The sequence below is a fragment of the Cataglyphis hispanica genome, chromosome 3, assembly GCF_021464435.1.
Source record: "Cataglyphis hispanica isolate Lineage 1 chromosome 3, ULB_Chis1_1.0, whole genome shotgun sequence".
NCBI lineage: Eukaryota > Metazoa > Arthropoda > Insecta > Hymenoptera > Formicidae > Cataglyphis > Cataglyphis hispanica.
Window position 1 is genome coordinate 3,718,391 of NC_065956.1, and position 16,757 is coordinate 3,735,147.

General features: G+C 35.3%; 1 protein-coding gene across 2 annotated transcripts; it reads right to left on the bottom strand.

Moving 5' to 3' along the window:
• On the bottom strand, positions 1-16,244 carry LOC126848384 (transmembrane protease serine 13). 2 transcript variants are annotated; one of them, XM_050589248.1, is made up of 11 exons: positions 15,020-16,244; positions 13,930-14,485; positions 2,554-2,647; positions 2,336-2,457; positions 1,984-2,088; positions 1,770-1,900; positions 1,571-1,701; positions 1,305-1,504; positions 980-1,114; positions 682-906; positions 1-551 (listed from the first exon to the last, which is right to left on the bottom strand). In XM_050589248.1, the coding sequence occupies exons 2-11, from the start codon at positions 14,125-14,127 to the stop codon at positions 264-266; spliced, it is 1,629 nt and encodes a 542-aa protein (XP_050445205.1). In that variant the 5' UTR covers positions 14,128-14,485; positions 15,020-16,244; the 3' UTR covers positions 1-263. The 2 variants fall into 2 exon arrangements, with proteins under 2 accessions (XP_050445205.1, XP_050445204.1); XM_050589247.1 differs by having other exon boundaries at positions 13,930-14,532.
• Positions 16,245-16,757: the final 513 nt, after the last annotated feature.

The following is a 16,757-nucleotide window of genomic DNA, read 5'->3' on the forward strand; positions in this document are numbered from 1 at the left end:
GTAACTCCTTGTATATAAAAACATACAAACATATTTTTACAGAAAATGTAAATTATGTGTTATAATAATAGAGTGCAGCATAAAATTAGCTTTATATTTATTCTTTTCAAATGCAGTTTTGCATTTTTTGCTATCTTAATAAATTGAGATATAACTTAAAATTTGTAATCTGATTACCTTATCATATTTTCTATCTTTATCGTCATTCATGTGAATACTAATTACAATTATAATTTAGGCATAACTTCTAACAATAAGTGTATTCATTCATCCGCCTGTTTTATCACTTTTGTAATCCAACGCACATAATTAGATAGTCTCGCATATATACCGAATTTACCGCGCTTGCCGCAACCTTCACCGAAACTAGTGATACCAAAAATTGTCCATGGATGATCGGGCTTTCGAGGATCTCTGCAAAGTAAAGGGCCTCCGCTGTCTCCAGCGCAAGAATCCATTTTTCCGCGGCGATAACCAGCACAGAACATATTGTCTGTGATTCTATAATCCATGTAAACCTCTCGGCAAGTTTCGGATGACACTATTGGAACCTAAAGTCAAACTTGACATTTATATTATTTATCAAATCGCATGTAATTACGATTGTATCTTTATCATTATATTATCAAACAATTAAATTATTATTATTTTTATTAATATCTGATTTATGAAATCGCGTACTCTGACTTCGTGCAGCACATCCGTTCCAAAATCATCCGTCACGCTGGACTTGCCCCAACCGATAATGGTGCACAACTGGTTCGTAGGTAAAGGCTGCTTCGGCGCAGGCAAACATGCGATACCTCTCGAGGGAGATGGGGTCAAGATAACTGGTAAACGAAGTAGAGCCACATCGTTATCAACAGTATCGGCGTCGTATTCCGGATGGATGATCACTGAATCCACCTACGCAGTCATAAAATTAATCACAATGGAACATAAAATTATTTCTATTGAGCTCTTTGATCGCGATTCATACCCTAAACTCTAATTCCGTGCCTTCTTTCATTGTTAAATCGTGCTCTCCAATGCGAACGTACAGACGTTTCCTAATGCAATGTGCGGCCGTCAATACCCATTGTGGGGATACTAAAGTTCCGCCGCAAAAAGCTTCCTGGAAAAATAAAGGCAATTAATTTTGATTTTAACAACGTAAAATTCTTTTCTTACAATTTATAATTTTTTAGATTTTTGTGCTATTCTAATTTTAATTTTACATTTTATTATAACTTTTATTATAACTTTATTTCTACAGCTGTTGATTTAGCAAAAAATGTAAGATTTTTTGTTGTTATATAACGTACTCGAAATCGATTTAACACAGCCACTTGCCACGGCCAACTTCCAGGTGTAGCTGGACGGCCGCCGATAATTCGCATGAAGTATGATAATCTAGCACTTTTATGAGAATTCGCCATTCCGCACTTCCAAGTATATGAATTCTTCTCCGTAGCAAAACTATCCACAGTGTTGGGATTGAGTTCGAACTCGTCCAACACCAAATCTAGAAAATAAAAAAAAAATTATACTCTCTCTTCTCAATATACAGAGTGCTGTTCAAAGTATTTACTTTCGCCATCTTCTTCATGGCTACCACGAATTTTTCGATGGATCCATCTTTGGCAAAAGCTACCTTCGACGTAACAGTAGGCGCTCTCTCGTATCACGTCGCGTCCACAGATGCCAGGTTTTCTGCACCATCTAATCAGTATCGAATGACATATTCATTGACGTTAGTTACATAATTGTATAAATTTTATATAGTATACCTATGACGTTGCGTAGTGCACAGCCTCGTGCAAGGTGACCATTTGCTCCATTTCCCATATTGTCCTCCGGCATGTTCTTTAATATCCTTACCTCTTCGCTTTCCATGCCTAGGCTGTGCTTCTTTAGGTATCTGCCGAAAAAGCGTACATGTATTATTAATTGAAAATTGAAAGCGATTTGCATCGAGGAGACAAGTGTATACTCGCGACTCACCTGGACCACGTGAAATCTTTCATCTCTTCGTCGGTGTCTCCGACGTTGGCGTTGCTTGCATCGCTTTCGACGACCTTCTCTATTATGTTGACAACCGCGTTCTTCCTAATATATCATGACAAACTATTAGTATTTATTTATATGATAATAATTATATAATACGATATATAACAACGAAAATTTTTTTATATCTACACATAAACTTTCTTTTTATATATTATTGCAAATTCAATATAAATGAGTACACGTATATGTGTGTATGTATTATAGAATATATTTTGTCATATAATCTGTATCTCGATCTTTAAAAGATCACTCGCAATATATCATAAATATATTCATATATTTTTACCCTAAGTACAGTTGATCCGCAAGTTTTTTTCGATCGGCACCTCCTGACGCGATTTTGTGTACAATGCCGATCGCATACTGACCATTCGCTCCAATTCGTGAAATGCAACAATTTTGTCGCTTCTATAAAGATAAATAAAAAGATTGTGCAAAAAATATTTTTAATTAAGAAGAGAAAAATGTTTATGGAAAAACAAAGTAATGCGCACACATACTTACTATTCTTTGGTAAATATTCCTCAGTAGATGGCTGGTTGATCGAATGAAGATCTACATCATCCTTAATTTCAAAGACAAATGTCTTATTTTCATTCTACAAACAATTTTCAAACATTATTAATAATAAAATTACACTATACAAATTTTTTGATTATCAAAATTATATTTTATAATAATATCTTTTATAATAATTTATAATTTTTTATAGATTTATTTATTTTTAATCGATATATTGTTATTACAATATTTAATCAATAATATTTTTATATAATATTGTGCGAACTTTGATAATTATTTTATATACACATCTAATACATTAATCCGTTGATTAGTTCACATCGATCACATTGCCTTAATGAGAGGAAGGATCTCGATGAAAATTTCATATCGCCAATATCCATCACTCCTACAGCACTCCTATATGTTGGCAATGATTGTATGCTGATATGATATTACCTTAAAATATTCTGAAATTATCTGTCCTAGACTGATAGACTTAATAGATACGATCTGGTCAGCACTCGGCTGGTTCTAATATCGTCAGTCTTCAAGGCTGTAACGCCCAAGTCGCGATATTAAACTCAATTTGTCTGCTGGTAATGGCATCACGACGTAACCGTTGTCGGCGTTAATCATGCATTACGCGATGTCACCGTAGTTGACAGAGTGTGTAGGTATATAAAATTACTGTTATTTCACCGTTGCGCCTTATCGAAGCTCCTCGAAATATTTGTACGCTTTAAATCTCCGCAATAGTTCAGAGAGCCGTGATGATTCATTATAATTCACTTGGATTCAGACACGATTAAAATGGTACTTGAAGCGTTCTTTTAACGGCCTACATATGATATAATATTATGTGCGAGATGAATAATGCAAAACTTGATTACCTAATGGAGAATGATTATCTCGGAGAAATCTAGTATTGAATTCATAATAGAAATAAAAGGAAGATATATCTCTTCCATGTATAATGTCTCTCTCGTATACATCGTATAGCTCTTAGAATTTAAATAACTGTTAACTGTTATTAAAGAGTACTTGCTACCGATGCTTTTTGAAGAAGAGAAATATAGTTGACATGATGTTTTAAATTTATAATAAGCATAATAAAATTAATAGATTTAAAGTTGAGAAATTGTCTAGTAATCCAGTATTAAATTATGGCCTAATTAAATCATATGATTTAATACAAAATTACTTGTCCAAAGGTGGAATGCGAGATAGAAAAACTCTAAATGAAAAAAGACGAAACGACATGGAAAAGACAACGATGGAGCGAATGAAATTTATATGCGACAAGGTTAGCGTGTCCAAACTAGGCTGTGACGTGCGGTACCTTGCATCTCGGTGACGATCTCGCAAAAAATTCATACCGCTAAAAGGAAAGACAATTCCGGAGGGTGAAGTCGAAGAGCATGTTGTCTTGTTGTCGACGCGACCATTTGAAAATCTTTACGGTTTATGCCGAGACCGCACGACGAATGTCGAAGAATCTTTATTCAAAAAATTCAAAAAAATAAACGACTGCGTTAAATTTATAGAAATCTTAATTTGTCAAGCGAGCACTTTGTGATTTCTCAATATTTATTGCGGTTTGGTAGCAGACGAATTTTATTCTCTAATTCACGGGAAAACAAGGGAGAAGAATCTAATAGAATCTAATACATCTATCTATATATCTCTATATACATCTCTACTACTTTTTGTTCATACTTTCCTATCTATTCCACGAAGAAGTAATTCATTTTAAATCTATTTGCATAGCGTAATCTGCTCTACACACACACACACACACACACACACACACACACACGATCGAGATTTTTAATATATTTATAAAATACATATTACGATAAAAGATTAATAATGAAAATGGATCGATGAATGCTTTGGTGAAAATTAATAAATGCAAGCTATGAAGCTTAAAACTGTTAGAGCGTATTTGATATACGGCACACGTAATTCGAAATTACCATTTCTATGACCCAATCTGGATCATGAATGCTCGAAGAAACATGATACAGAGGTCGAATGGTAGATGAAGAAAGGTTCGGAAGCTTCTTCACGAGCTAACGCCTGAGCTATACCGTAGATGGTATCGTGGCTGGTCTCTGCCCACCGTGTCTGCGCATATTTTAATATTACGAGATCGACGCATTGATACCACGATGTACGCTTTCATTGACATACAACTTTGTGCATTATACTTTCTATAGTTTCTTAGACAATTCTTCAACAATCTTCAGTAAATGATTTCATGTTGTAAGAACAATTTATGTTTTTGTGCATATTGATCTTTAACTTATTCTTTCTTAAAGAGGCATACCTGTTTGAACTTTCGAAAAAGTACATTTTCTAGATTTTTTAATAGCACAACGACTTGATAAAAACTTTTTATTTTTTTACAATAGTAATACAATATTATTAAGTATATAAATAAAAATTTTCAGCTTAAAAAAAATTTTTTTTGAAAATTTTACTATTTTGCAGATTTATATTTTCATACACTGTGTGCAATTTTTTTTCGACATGTCGCCATTTACTTATTTTTTTTTATTTTGAAAAATTGTTTGGATAGCAGATAGCTATTAACGTTTAATAAAAAAAAAATGTATTTTTTATTTCGGATATGATAAACGACCGCTTTTATATACATTGTGCATAAAAACATAAATCTGTAAATATTTGCATAAATTTGAAAAAAAAATTTTTAAACTGAATTTTTTTTTTAATTTAAGTACTTTTAATAATATTGTATTAATATTTAAAAAAAAAAAATTTTATCAAATTGTGCTGCAAAAAAATCTAGTCATTTCAAAAATATATTCATTTTTCAAAGACTCAAAATTTCTAAAATTGTAATAAATTGTAATAATTCTAGTTACATAAATAAAAATTTTTACACACGCAATTCCATATAAATCGAAGACGGAGGAGAAGTCGCTGAAAGATTCGTTTCGCATTCATTGACGTTCTCCCCCGCCCTAGATGGTAACGTCATCGAGTCTCTTCGGCCGAAAATGGTTGGAAACTTTTTTAATGAAGGATTGTTACTGAGATTTAATGTGATATCTCATGGTCCTGTTTGTCTCGTACGCTGTCAATTGGTATGCTTGCTATGACAAGTTCGTGATCTGATTTATATGTTATTCTTAAAACTAAAAGCGTTCTCGCTGTATTTGATATTTCTAAGATCTTGTTAATAATTTTAGTTGAAATTGAAAATTTTGGCAAAAGAAAAATTAACTAAAGAAATGATTACATAATATATTATACATGAAAAACGCGCACGTTTCTAATGATGACAAATTATAATTTCATTGACGTGTAATCACGATGTAATTTGAGTATAGCTATGTAATTATATGTCATAACACATTCGTTTTATATATTCTTAAGAGAAATTACGATTGCATTACAGCTTTGGCACAGCTGGAATGATTGATTCAAGCTCATCGATTTATAGAGAAACATAATTGCCAGAGTATACTTACACGTATAACAGAATGATCATTACGACATTGTCACAATTGTTGCATATATACAAGTAATATTAAACTCGTATCATTCAATGGGACCACAATTTACAATCGGCGTTTATTCTCTTCTGCCAACAATCGATTAAAGTAATGGACAGCGTCATAAAGTTCAATAATGCCGTACAGTTGCATCGACAGCTGTTAGGAACAATTCATACGCTTTGAAGCCCGTTTGGCAACGTGCACTCGTTGCCAGGCATAACAACGCGATTTTAATTCTCTCTTTTTGCGCCACTTCTTGCTTTATGTAAGCGTCCGATGCCTTTCAAGCTAAAGTTTACGAGAACTCATAAATACTGTTCTGTTTTAATTAAATTTTTAATAGCAGTAATAAACGCGCGCGGCTCGTTTTGAAAAATCCTCGTCTATCTCACGAACATTGTCCATGATGAAAGTGACTTCCTTATACTTTTTATACAAGTGTAAGCTGTTTCTCTTTCGCGCGATGTGTTTAAAACATAAGCCACACTAAACTATTTGCTGTAATTTACTCGTTATTTCTTCTGATTTATTTGCGGTACAATATACATCCAACACGTCACGCATTACGTAATTTCTTAAATCGTCTTGCTGACGAGTGAGAATATGCAGAATTTATTGCTAACCGCAATAACGGTTTTATCTGCTTATTACGTCTCTCTCAAAAGTTCCATAGACATATTTCATAATCTCTCCATGCTGCGGGAAGATCATTGTGTTGTATGATTTACTGTTTGTTTAATATATAATTTAACATGACAGAATAATTTTTACCAAGCTCGTTGAAATATCGCGTTTCTTACGATATCTCTTTCAAATCCTTGAAATATTGATAATAATTCATATAAAATATTCTTGCGACAACATTAAAATTGATCATTAATGTCACAATAAGCTATATCGATATTCCTCTGAAAGATCGCATTTTATGGACTTTATTTATGATCACACAAATATCATCGTATTTATTATTTATTCTTTTCCATTAATCACGCGTATAGGATTTATTTACAAGTATTTGCGACTTAGGTCAAAAAATTGACTGCGCTTTTTCATATTTTATTTTCTTCTCTCATTCGCTTCGAACTTTAAAAATATCCTTCATGATGTAATTATCTTGAAAGCGGATCCAGTTATGAAAATTTTTATATATATGCTATTTATATCGGAAATATGTTATGCATATACACATTAAGTTAGTAATTAGATTAATTTCGTGGATGAACGCTGTCGAAATTTCTCTGCGATCTCAGTAAGCGTAAATAGAGAGCGGCAAATAAAAGATTCGGGAGACGATTTCTCAAATCCACGGTAAAAGCCAAGTTCACAAGGAGTTAATTTGCGTCGGCGTCTCAAGTGGGAGAATTTAGACCGTAAAACTGGCCATTATGATCGTTTGAGGAACGGCGGCAAAGGGAGTCACCTGCAGCGCTTTTAACCATCGCTAACCATCCGTTCTCCACTCGCCGTTCCCTTCGTGTTCGTTCTTCCACGTATAGTACGCGTCCGGCTTGCATTTATGGCCACGGTTATTTCCGGATCAGCGTCTCTGCCTGACACCATACGCCACCGCTTTATAAGACTGCGTAACCCCTTATTGTTCCTTGACACTGGCATTCCCTCGCATGAAAGATTCTGCGCGAGATACATCAATGCCCGCGGCTAATTTTACAAGTATTCTATCGCTACGCTATGCGGAACTTTCATAATGGCTGGTCATCATTTCCTCATTTCATTTTTGTTAGATGCGATAGAATTGAGAAGCGCGCTTTCATAATTTTCAATTTTAGAGAATTTATATGGCTTATTTGTTTATTGTAAAAATTGATATTTTTATTTATTAATTAATATCTGGCATCTATAAAAACACAGGATAAAGTGTCTTAGTAATAAATAAGTTCTTGCATATTCCATGTGGAAAATAATTTACTCATCATCTGATTTTGCGAAATTAATCTGTCAAAGCAATCAGATTTATTTAATGAAATTGTGATGTCGCGTTCTCTTGAATAGAATAGTTATAGGGAAACGGTATATTCATTTAGCACAAAAAAACTTACACGAATGACAGTTAATACACGATATTAATGAAGCCCAACTCTTTGTACGTATACGAGTTATACCGGAATAACTTGTTTCGAGTCATTCCCACACGACGATTGCTAAATTCAAAGGCACAATGTCACATGCAGCAATGCATCGTGCCCATAATATTATGCGCCTGTCCTATAGATTTAAAGATATCATTTATAAATGTAATTTCTAAACATTATTACCCGCTATATATACTTGTATAAACAGTGTAATTGGAGTTGTTACATGCAAAATCCTATTACTTTCTTCTGTTGTGGATTATAGTTTGATCTATATGACATAAGCTATAATTTAACATTTGAAGTGTTATATATATATAATAGTAGACATATGAATAATAATAGACACGTAATACATGGAAGATTAAAAAATTTCTTGTTCTTCGAACTTTATCCTCTTTCACGGACAAATATCATCAAACAAATATTCCATTGAAACGCACGTGCAATAGAACTTTACTTAAGCAAGTCATGCGTCTCTTATCGATGAATCAAACGTGAGACAGTAATTCGTGTCATGAGCAGTAATGTGTATGGAACACCAGAGACTTCAACAATCATGCATTAAACTCCCGGCTGATCGCAGAATTCTAATCATTCGTTCCGCCGTTGGTATCGCGATCGCTTTTCCCGCGTACATCAACGATGAGACAATGGAATCGCCGGTCTCTTGGCACAGACGACGTGAAACATCTTGGTAAAGAAACCACGAGGAAGACGAGTAGAGACGGGGCCGGGCAAGTGTGTGGAGTGGATGAGACGGGGAAGAGACGAGCCTCGACGGATTTTACGGGAAGGGAGAGACGAACGTGATCTCAAACGCGGTTGCAAGTCTCGGGATGCTTCTAAAGGGACATCGTACGCGACATTCTCCTCGTCCTTCTTTATGCTCTCTTCGTCCTCTCTCGGGGCCTCTTACACCTCTCCTCCCTTCATCTTCCTCGTCCAGAGTCTCGCGTGGTACCTCGTTTCTTTCCCTGACGACGACAACTTTTTATCAGCCGCGAGACTCACATACTTCCTGCCCGACAACGGGCTGAAATTCCACGCGATAGTCGTCACGATACGCAATAAGAAGCTAATCGAGCTGGATTCATCAGAAGAAACTGTCGGGTCATTCGGAGAATCCCGCGGGAAAAGATTCTCCACGGGGTGCCAACGAAACGTTCCAGTCTTTCCCGGTTGTTCTTGCGCCGATGAAAAGCACGCGGTACAGAACTTTTTTTGCGAAGCCTAATGAAGCGAAAGAAGGTTTCTCCGGGTATTAGACAATTTAATTTGCAGCACGCATGGACTTTCTTTTTTAATGTGGCTTGGAATGTAATGTTCCAGACATCTGTTCGTGTCGAAAAATAGCAATTTATTACTGAACGCGGTGAATTTATCACGAGTAAGCCCGTGTGAATAAATTATAATCTTATACAAATTTGAAATGGATAATGAAAGCGTAATAATAAAAAAAAATTGTTAATAGGACATGAAATACATTTTTATTCTAAAATAATAATAAAATTCAATATTAATTTTATTGAATTTTTTATTGGCATTTGCTGATAATAAAAGGACGTTCTCAGTGCTAAGCGCAAAAATGTGGCACTATTTATACACAACTGCACTGACCTTTTTTTGGCAGAAAAATGATTTTCACATGTGACAGCGGAGAAATCATTCGTTGAATGAGCTTTCTTCATCGCGACGTTGAAGTTCGCGATAATGTTCTTCGGGCAAGTGGAAACAGCCGCTGCTGAAATGTTCCGATAGAGTCTTTCGTTCTAATGGAGTACACGAGCATCACCGCGGATAACGCGACAGGAAGTTTCACCGCGGGTTGCCCGTAGTAACACGGCCGAGGTCAACTGTCGACTAATGATACCTACACGATTAGAAAGTCGAGAGATGTTTAGCGAGAGATTGATGCAACATCACCTTTGCGAATGTCCGAACACACTCGTTATAAAGCTGAGAGGCGACTGTTAATTGGAAAATCGGCATCGCGGTTGATTCTATTTTCTGGGATGCGATTTTTTTGACTTTAGAGCTCACATCAATAGTCTTCTTCACGAATTATTAAGGAGATATAGATTGTATAGATGAAATCAAGTTATTCTCTCACAGTAGAAAGTAAGAATTATTACATGCGTTGATTAAGTGATACGTAATTAAATGGTTATTATATTAATATTTTGTCCTTCAGTCGTGATAACATTTCTTCCATGACAAAGAGCAAAGGATGCATACTATATACACGCAGAAGATTCACATAAAATATATACTGTATGTATAAATATCAAATTATAATTTAGTACGATTACATAAAATTATAAAGAAAAATTTTAAATTTCGAAAAGAATTCAGTGAAAAATAATATTTACGATATATTAAGATTATGTTAATAAAACATTCCTGAGATTTTTAATATCCGCAAAAATTCTTCATGTTGAATTCGTTAATCTTAAAATACTTTTGTCGAGGATATATATTTAAAAGTGCTGGTTTTATATTTATATATTAGTTTGAAAAAGGATTATACATTAAGATATTTAATAATATTTGAGAAAAGAGAAAGAGAGAGAGAGAGAGAGAGAGAGAGAGAATTTTCAATTTATCAATAATATTCGCATGGCAGGACATGCTAATAAACGATCTGAAAAAAGAGGGAGGGATAACAGTTAATAATAATAGGGGGGGGGGAGATAAGTTAAATCTCTTAATTAATTTGCAAGCATCAGTTTAATCGATATAGTAATAAAAGGATTTTCACTTGATAAAATGCTAAAAGAAAATAAAGAAACTTGAAAGACACGTCTGTATTCCTAGATCCAGATCGCGATATCGCCATCGTCGTATAAAAACTAGAGAAATAAATATTCGTTATTTCATTATTTCTAACAAACCCAAATTTACAGTCGACAAGATGACGCGAGTTGAGACATAAAAGCACTGCTCTTCCAACACCTACGGGGTGTAACGTCTTGACACTGTGTTATAAATTAGCCTGTTAGCCCGATGATACGCACTATCGGATAAGCAAGAGAAGATTTAGATAAGCGCTTATCTGTTTCTCTATTGTACGTGCATACAAATATGTTTATCTTTTTGTCTTTTACCTCGTAAAGTTTTTCCGGTTGTAGCAATAGCTAGCTAGCTAGCTAGCTGATTATTCGGTACAGCTGATAAAACGATCGTGTTTGGCCCGATAACCTGAACGAGCAACGATTTTGCGAATGTCCGATTGTGACGTAATATCATTCATGCGCAGCAACATCGTAAGTCGAAGAAATCGGAATTGCATTCGTCTGGCCAAATATAACCCGCGTTGCTATAACTGGCGAGGGTTTTATCGCGGAAAAATTGGCATTCAAACATGCATCGTTGAATTTTAATAAAAAATCACCGCGGCAAAAAGCACGATGTTTAAATTAATCACTGCAATGCAAAATTTTAAATAGGGTTGCACGAGTTATCAAAATTAATCTTGATAATATTTATAATAGCAAAAATCTTGTCTTGTATTGTCTTGTTTCGATTTTATTAACAATTTTTATTTGATACTGAACAATTATTTAAAATAATATTTAACGATATATAATCTTTCTACATGCATACACATATATACGCGCGCACGCCCGTGTGTGTGTAACGTTTTGGAAAGTAAACGAATAACATAAATAGTAATAAGTATTTTAAATTACTATATATTATAAAGATTATATATTGTTAAATATATAATCTTAATATTCTACTATATAATATTAAATATTATTCTAAACAATTGTTCAGTATCAAATAAAAATTGTTAATAAAATCGAAACAGGACACTACAAGATGAGATTTTTGCTATTAAGATTCACTTAAGAGCAAGGCAAGATTTAAGTTACCAAAAATTTTCAATATCAATACAATATTTTTACGAATATTGTCTTGAGCAATCCTTATTTTAGATGCCAATATTCCGAGAGACGTACTGCGTGAATCGTGCTTTTAATCGTAAAAAGAAGAAAAAAAAAAAAAAAGGAAAAATAAATACATACTCTTACAACTCTTGTACTCTTGTAAACTCTACTTAACAAATTGATGCCTACTCTAACATCACGTAAGAACAATTACTGTTCGAATTTAGAAGTTGACACTTCCGCGTTCTTTTCTAGTATAGCGTATTGTTTGTCTAAGTGACTTCTCTCTCACACACACTTCCCTCTCCCACGCATAGTACATATAATTTTCAGCGCGTCTGTGTTTCTGCCATGCCTGTAACGGAACCGTGTGTTTTGCAGAGTATAAATACTTCGTTGATTCCCCCATCTTAACGTATCTCTTTTTAAATCATAGCAATTAACTGCAAGATGAGGATTTCGAGCAATGTTATTACCGGTCTTGCCAGCAATAGAACTAGTTTACGTGTCGGCATATTAACCTCGAAATTGTAAATGATTATTGCAGTCTAAGAATGGTCACGAAAATTACAGTAATTATCCCAGCGTGCTTAGCTAAAACGAGATTTCTCTGCTTTGGTAATTGCGTTAGTATTGCTAGGTTTCTGCTGACACGATGCTTTATCGATTGTTTTTAGGCCTCTTCAACCTTTCTATCTTCCTTAACCCATCTACTAATTACCAATATATCTTTGCTAAATTGTACTACATTAGCCAGCGTATATTAAAAAATAATGTTTAGTATGTGTTCAATATTTTTTTTTTATATTGAATATGCACGTAGTCAAATGTTAAAATGTTTGATTTTTTTTCGATAAATTTAAAAGCATTTGTTTAAAGCATTTAATTAAACTATTAGTAAAGAATAAGTCAATACAATATAACAAGAAATAAAATATAACAAGAATTTTAAATTAAGTGTAATTTCACAAATTTATATTATTATATTCGAGTCAATATTAATTTATCCTACATTAAATTTGAATGCGAGATTACGCGCGACTTCTGAGATTAGAATATATATTAATTGGATGTGCTAAATATTATATAGATTCGGCAAGCAATTAAATAAATTTATATACGATAAATATCCAAACTTATGGTGCATTAGCTGGATACAAGATACGTTTAATATCCTGTTTTCCTCGATTAAATGATTTTACGATCAATTTTCGATCGGCCAGAAGTCTTCACTTCCCGTAATACGAAGCGAAGTCGATACTTTTACGGTCTCAAAGGCTAAAATACATTGCAGTCGTGAAAATTATTGTCTACCATGCTGCAGTTAGTAATTCCAGAACCTTTTCAGCTAACGATGCAATTCTGCACGCTGCTTCTAACTTTCGTAAAGATACACTCAATTACATTCATGTAATTCATTCGATAAATAATCGATTTTAAATTCATCACGAAGCTGCAAAAACTTACATTGTATATCTCATACTTTTTCTTAATATATATATAAATAATCTTTTCTCTTTCTTTCTTATATGCAATATTTTAATCTATAAGATTTCTCACTACTTTAATTATATAATTAATTTAATCTCCGATAATTCCGGAATATTATTGATGAGATAAAAAATATATAAATATTATAGAGCAAGATAGCAATAAATATTGCATCTGAATTTTTTTATTTAAATTCACAACCTCTTATTTTATCAATAGTATTAAAAAATAAATAATCCTAATTCATATAATTTTGTATTCAACATTTAATTCCTAACTGATACAATTTTTTCGTGGGAAAAAAACTTGCAAAATTAAAAAAAAAAATTAGATTTTTGCGGTTGCGATACTTTTTATCGGTGGATGTATAATACTTACCAAATTGTCGGCGTCGACCGCGTGGCCAAAGACAAGCAGGACGATGAGGATCCGGAGGATCGCGGCGCCGGCGATCATGCCCGGAAATAGTGGTTTGGCGGATCGCAGCCAGCGGGGCGACCAGCGCAGACAGTTCGACGGCGACGGGGACGCGCTCGTCGGCGAGACAAGCCGGTGGTGCTCCTCTCGCGAACGCATCGCGTCATGATCGCGACGTGCTCGCGCTTTACGGACGTGAGCCCGACGACGACGATGTGGCTCCGGTTCGCCGGCTGTTCCACGTACCTACTTACTTATTTTTCCACCTTCGAGAGGAAGGAGCTGCTGCGTGCGTAAACGCGTGTGTATGTACGCGGCCCTACGCGCCGCAGATCTATAAATACGGGCGCGGCTCCGCGCGAAGAATTTCAAACAACCGCGCCGTAAAATACCGTCGATGAAAGAATCCCGGGGAGAGATTCGGAGCTTCGAACACTGTCGACGGTCTCCTCCGTCGAATCCGCCGCAAGGTAGCGTCTCGGCCTTGACCCTGCGCCTTAAGACCGGACGCGTCGATCTGCGATGTAATGAAATCCGATACAGACAGATCTTCTTTGAAGCAACCTAATGACGTAATGTAATATTAAAATTACAAAGAGAATTATTTTATTAGAATAGAAAAATTATACAATAGTACTAATTCAGATAATCAGTCGAATGAATTATATTATTTGTATATTTGAAGAAGTTCTCTTTTTGAGAATAAAAAATAATACGTGATTTAATCACGTACAAAATTTTTATAATTTAAGCATTCCGTGTATTATCCAGTGCAGCAAAGATTTTTATTATAACGCAGCTTAATTTATATTTTTTCCAGCCGGCGTTCAAACCGGCCAACTAAGAAAGAACGTAAGAAAAAAGAATACACGTTTCATGCATTTTAGTTACTTTATTTCCGACGAGACTGTTTAACGTCTCATTCTCGCGTGCAAATCGTTACAAGATCAAAAGATCACACTTGACGTCTCTCGCCCGCTGGAGAACGCGAGCCTTCACTGCCATGTGCTTAGGTTCCCTAAATAACGTGCATCAACAAGCGAAATCTTACCCCGGTGTATTTCAACGGTGTATCCGAAAGAATAAATAGCCCGAAATTTTTCAGCATACAAAGAAGCTCGTCGATGTATCAAGAACGTCCAAGATCCTCGAATAGATGCGACGAGGAAACTGATAACTTTTGCTTTAATATTCCAATCATTGTAATAATACTTGCGATCTTTGGTGCAGTATGCATTTATAGCAGACGATGAATAGTGCAAACGGGGAGTAATAGACGAAGACAACTGAATAAGTTCCGTTCACCGTGGATCACGCGTGAAGTTGCGATCACGATCGCGTCTCTCGTGAATGTCCGGTCTGTCAACTAGCTCTTTGCGGTAACGACGATCGTGCTTAATGACCCGACGGTTTTACTGCGAATCGTCGTACGCGAGATTAAAGACGAACTCTGTTTTCACCCCGCGCACGCGGAGAGATATCACTCTCATCTTTTCCAGCCGGTAAAATTGTTTAGCGTGGAGTACGATGTGGCAGGCACGTCGGCCGACCAATCGCGCAACCGACTGATATTTTTAGTTCTCCCGACGTCTTCCACAACCGATGTTGTCTTGTCTTCACCTTTGAGAGCTACCTAGAGTTCGTAGCGATATCTTTGTTCTTCCTCGAAGCACTCTCCCGTGCGCCGATATTGGCGGCGAATCATGCCGCTTTTCGATAAGCTTGATCGATGAAACTCGGATGAGATATTCCGGTTCTTCTTTGAATCGGCATCATATTATTAATATTAGCGAGCCAGATCCCGTCGCTATATTTCCATCTTATATGAATTTTAGATTACAACCGTTAATATCTTATCACGTTTATTCGATAAGATGAAATTTGATATCTCAGAGTTGCATTACATATCAGTCTTATGAAACACGAAGAAATCAACAGATTCTTCAGCTTTTCCGAAATTCGTCATTTATTGTTTTATTCCGCTTATCTAATTATCTACTTGTCTCTTCATCTATCTAATTGTCTTTCTCGTTCCTAATCGCATGTGTCATTTATAAACTATTTTTCTTAATGCATATAACAAAAACATCATTTTCTCTAAAACAAGGCAACGCGATCTATTCATCGATGATTAAATAAAAACGAATATATCGTGAACTGTAATCGCCTTCTTGCACTAGTAACTTTGCGCGGAGATTTTTATCTGTCATTAGAAATAACAATTAGATAAATAGCAATTAACTTCATCAATGCAAAACGACACTGTCCGATATGTCGTTGACGCGGGAACTATTCGAGCAAGCGCACACACGTGGCTTCAGGCCGACTGACGAGATACACGCGCGTGAGAGGAAGTATCAACGGAGGCTGCTGAAAGGAGTGGCTGCCGAGCTAGGCGGAAGTGGAGGGTGATTCTGCGGCGGGAACAGTCGGCCAGAAGTGGAATGAAAGCGGAAGGTATCTCCATCTCTACTTCTTGAAGTTACGTTTACGGTCGATCACGCGTGAAGATGAATTTGTATCGATATTCGTTTGGGAGAGCGCGTGTTGGTCGACAATTGACCAGACTGCTCCTACTGCGATAACATCGAGTCTTTTTAATAAGTTTTAAATTAATCACTTAATAGTGCGATACTAAAATGTCCCCTTTACGTTCTCGCGCGCTCAAATCGCGTTAACGGAAATACCTGAACATTTTTTGTTTGGAATATTAAAATATGCACAATGTTTACGCATTTTTTTATTGACGTACTTACAAGCAATACTACTTATTATTCGAGATATTAAAA

What these genes read in the sequence shown, in the direction of transcription:
- LOC126848384 (XM_050589248.1), bottom strand. Translation starts at nt 14,127, where the DNA reads ATGCGTTCGCGAGAGGAGCACCACCGGCTTGTCTCGCCGACGAGCGCG. An exon ending in CGGTCGACGCCGACAATTTG is followed by an intron (nt 2,648 to 13,929) that starts GTAAGTATTATA and finishes AATTGTTTGTAG; the next exon opens with AATGAAAATAAGACATTTGT. An exon ending in CTGTGTTAAATCGATTTCGA is followed by an intron (nt 1,115 to 1,304) that starts GTACGTTATATA and finishes TTATTTTTCCAG; the next exon opens with GAAGCTTTTTGCGGCGGAAC.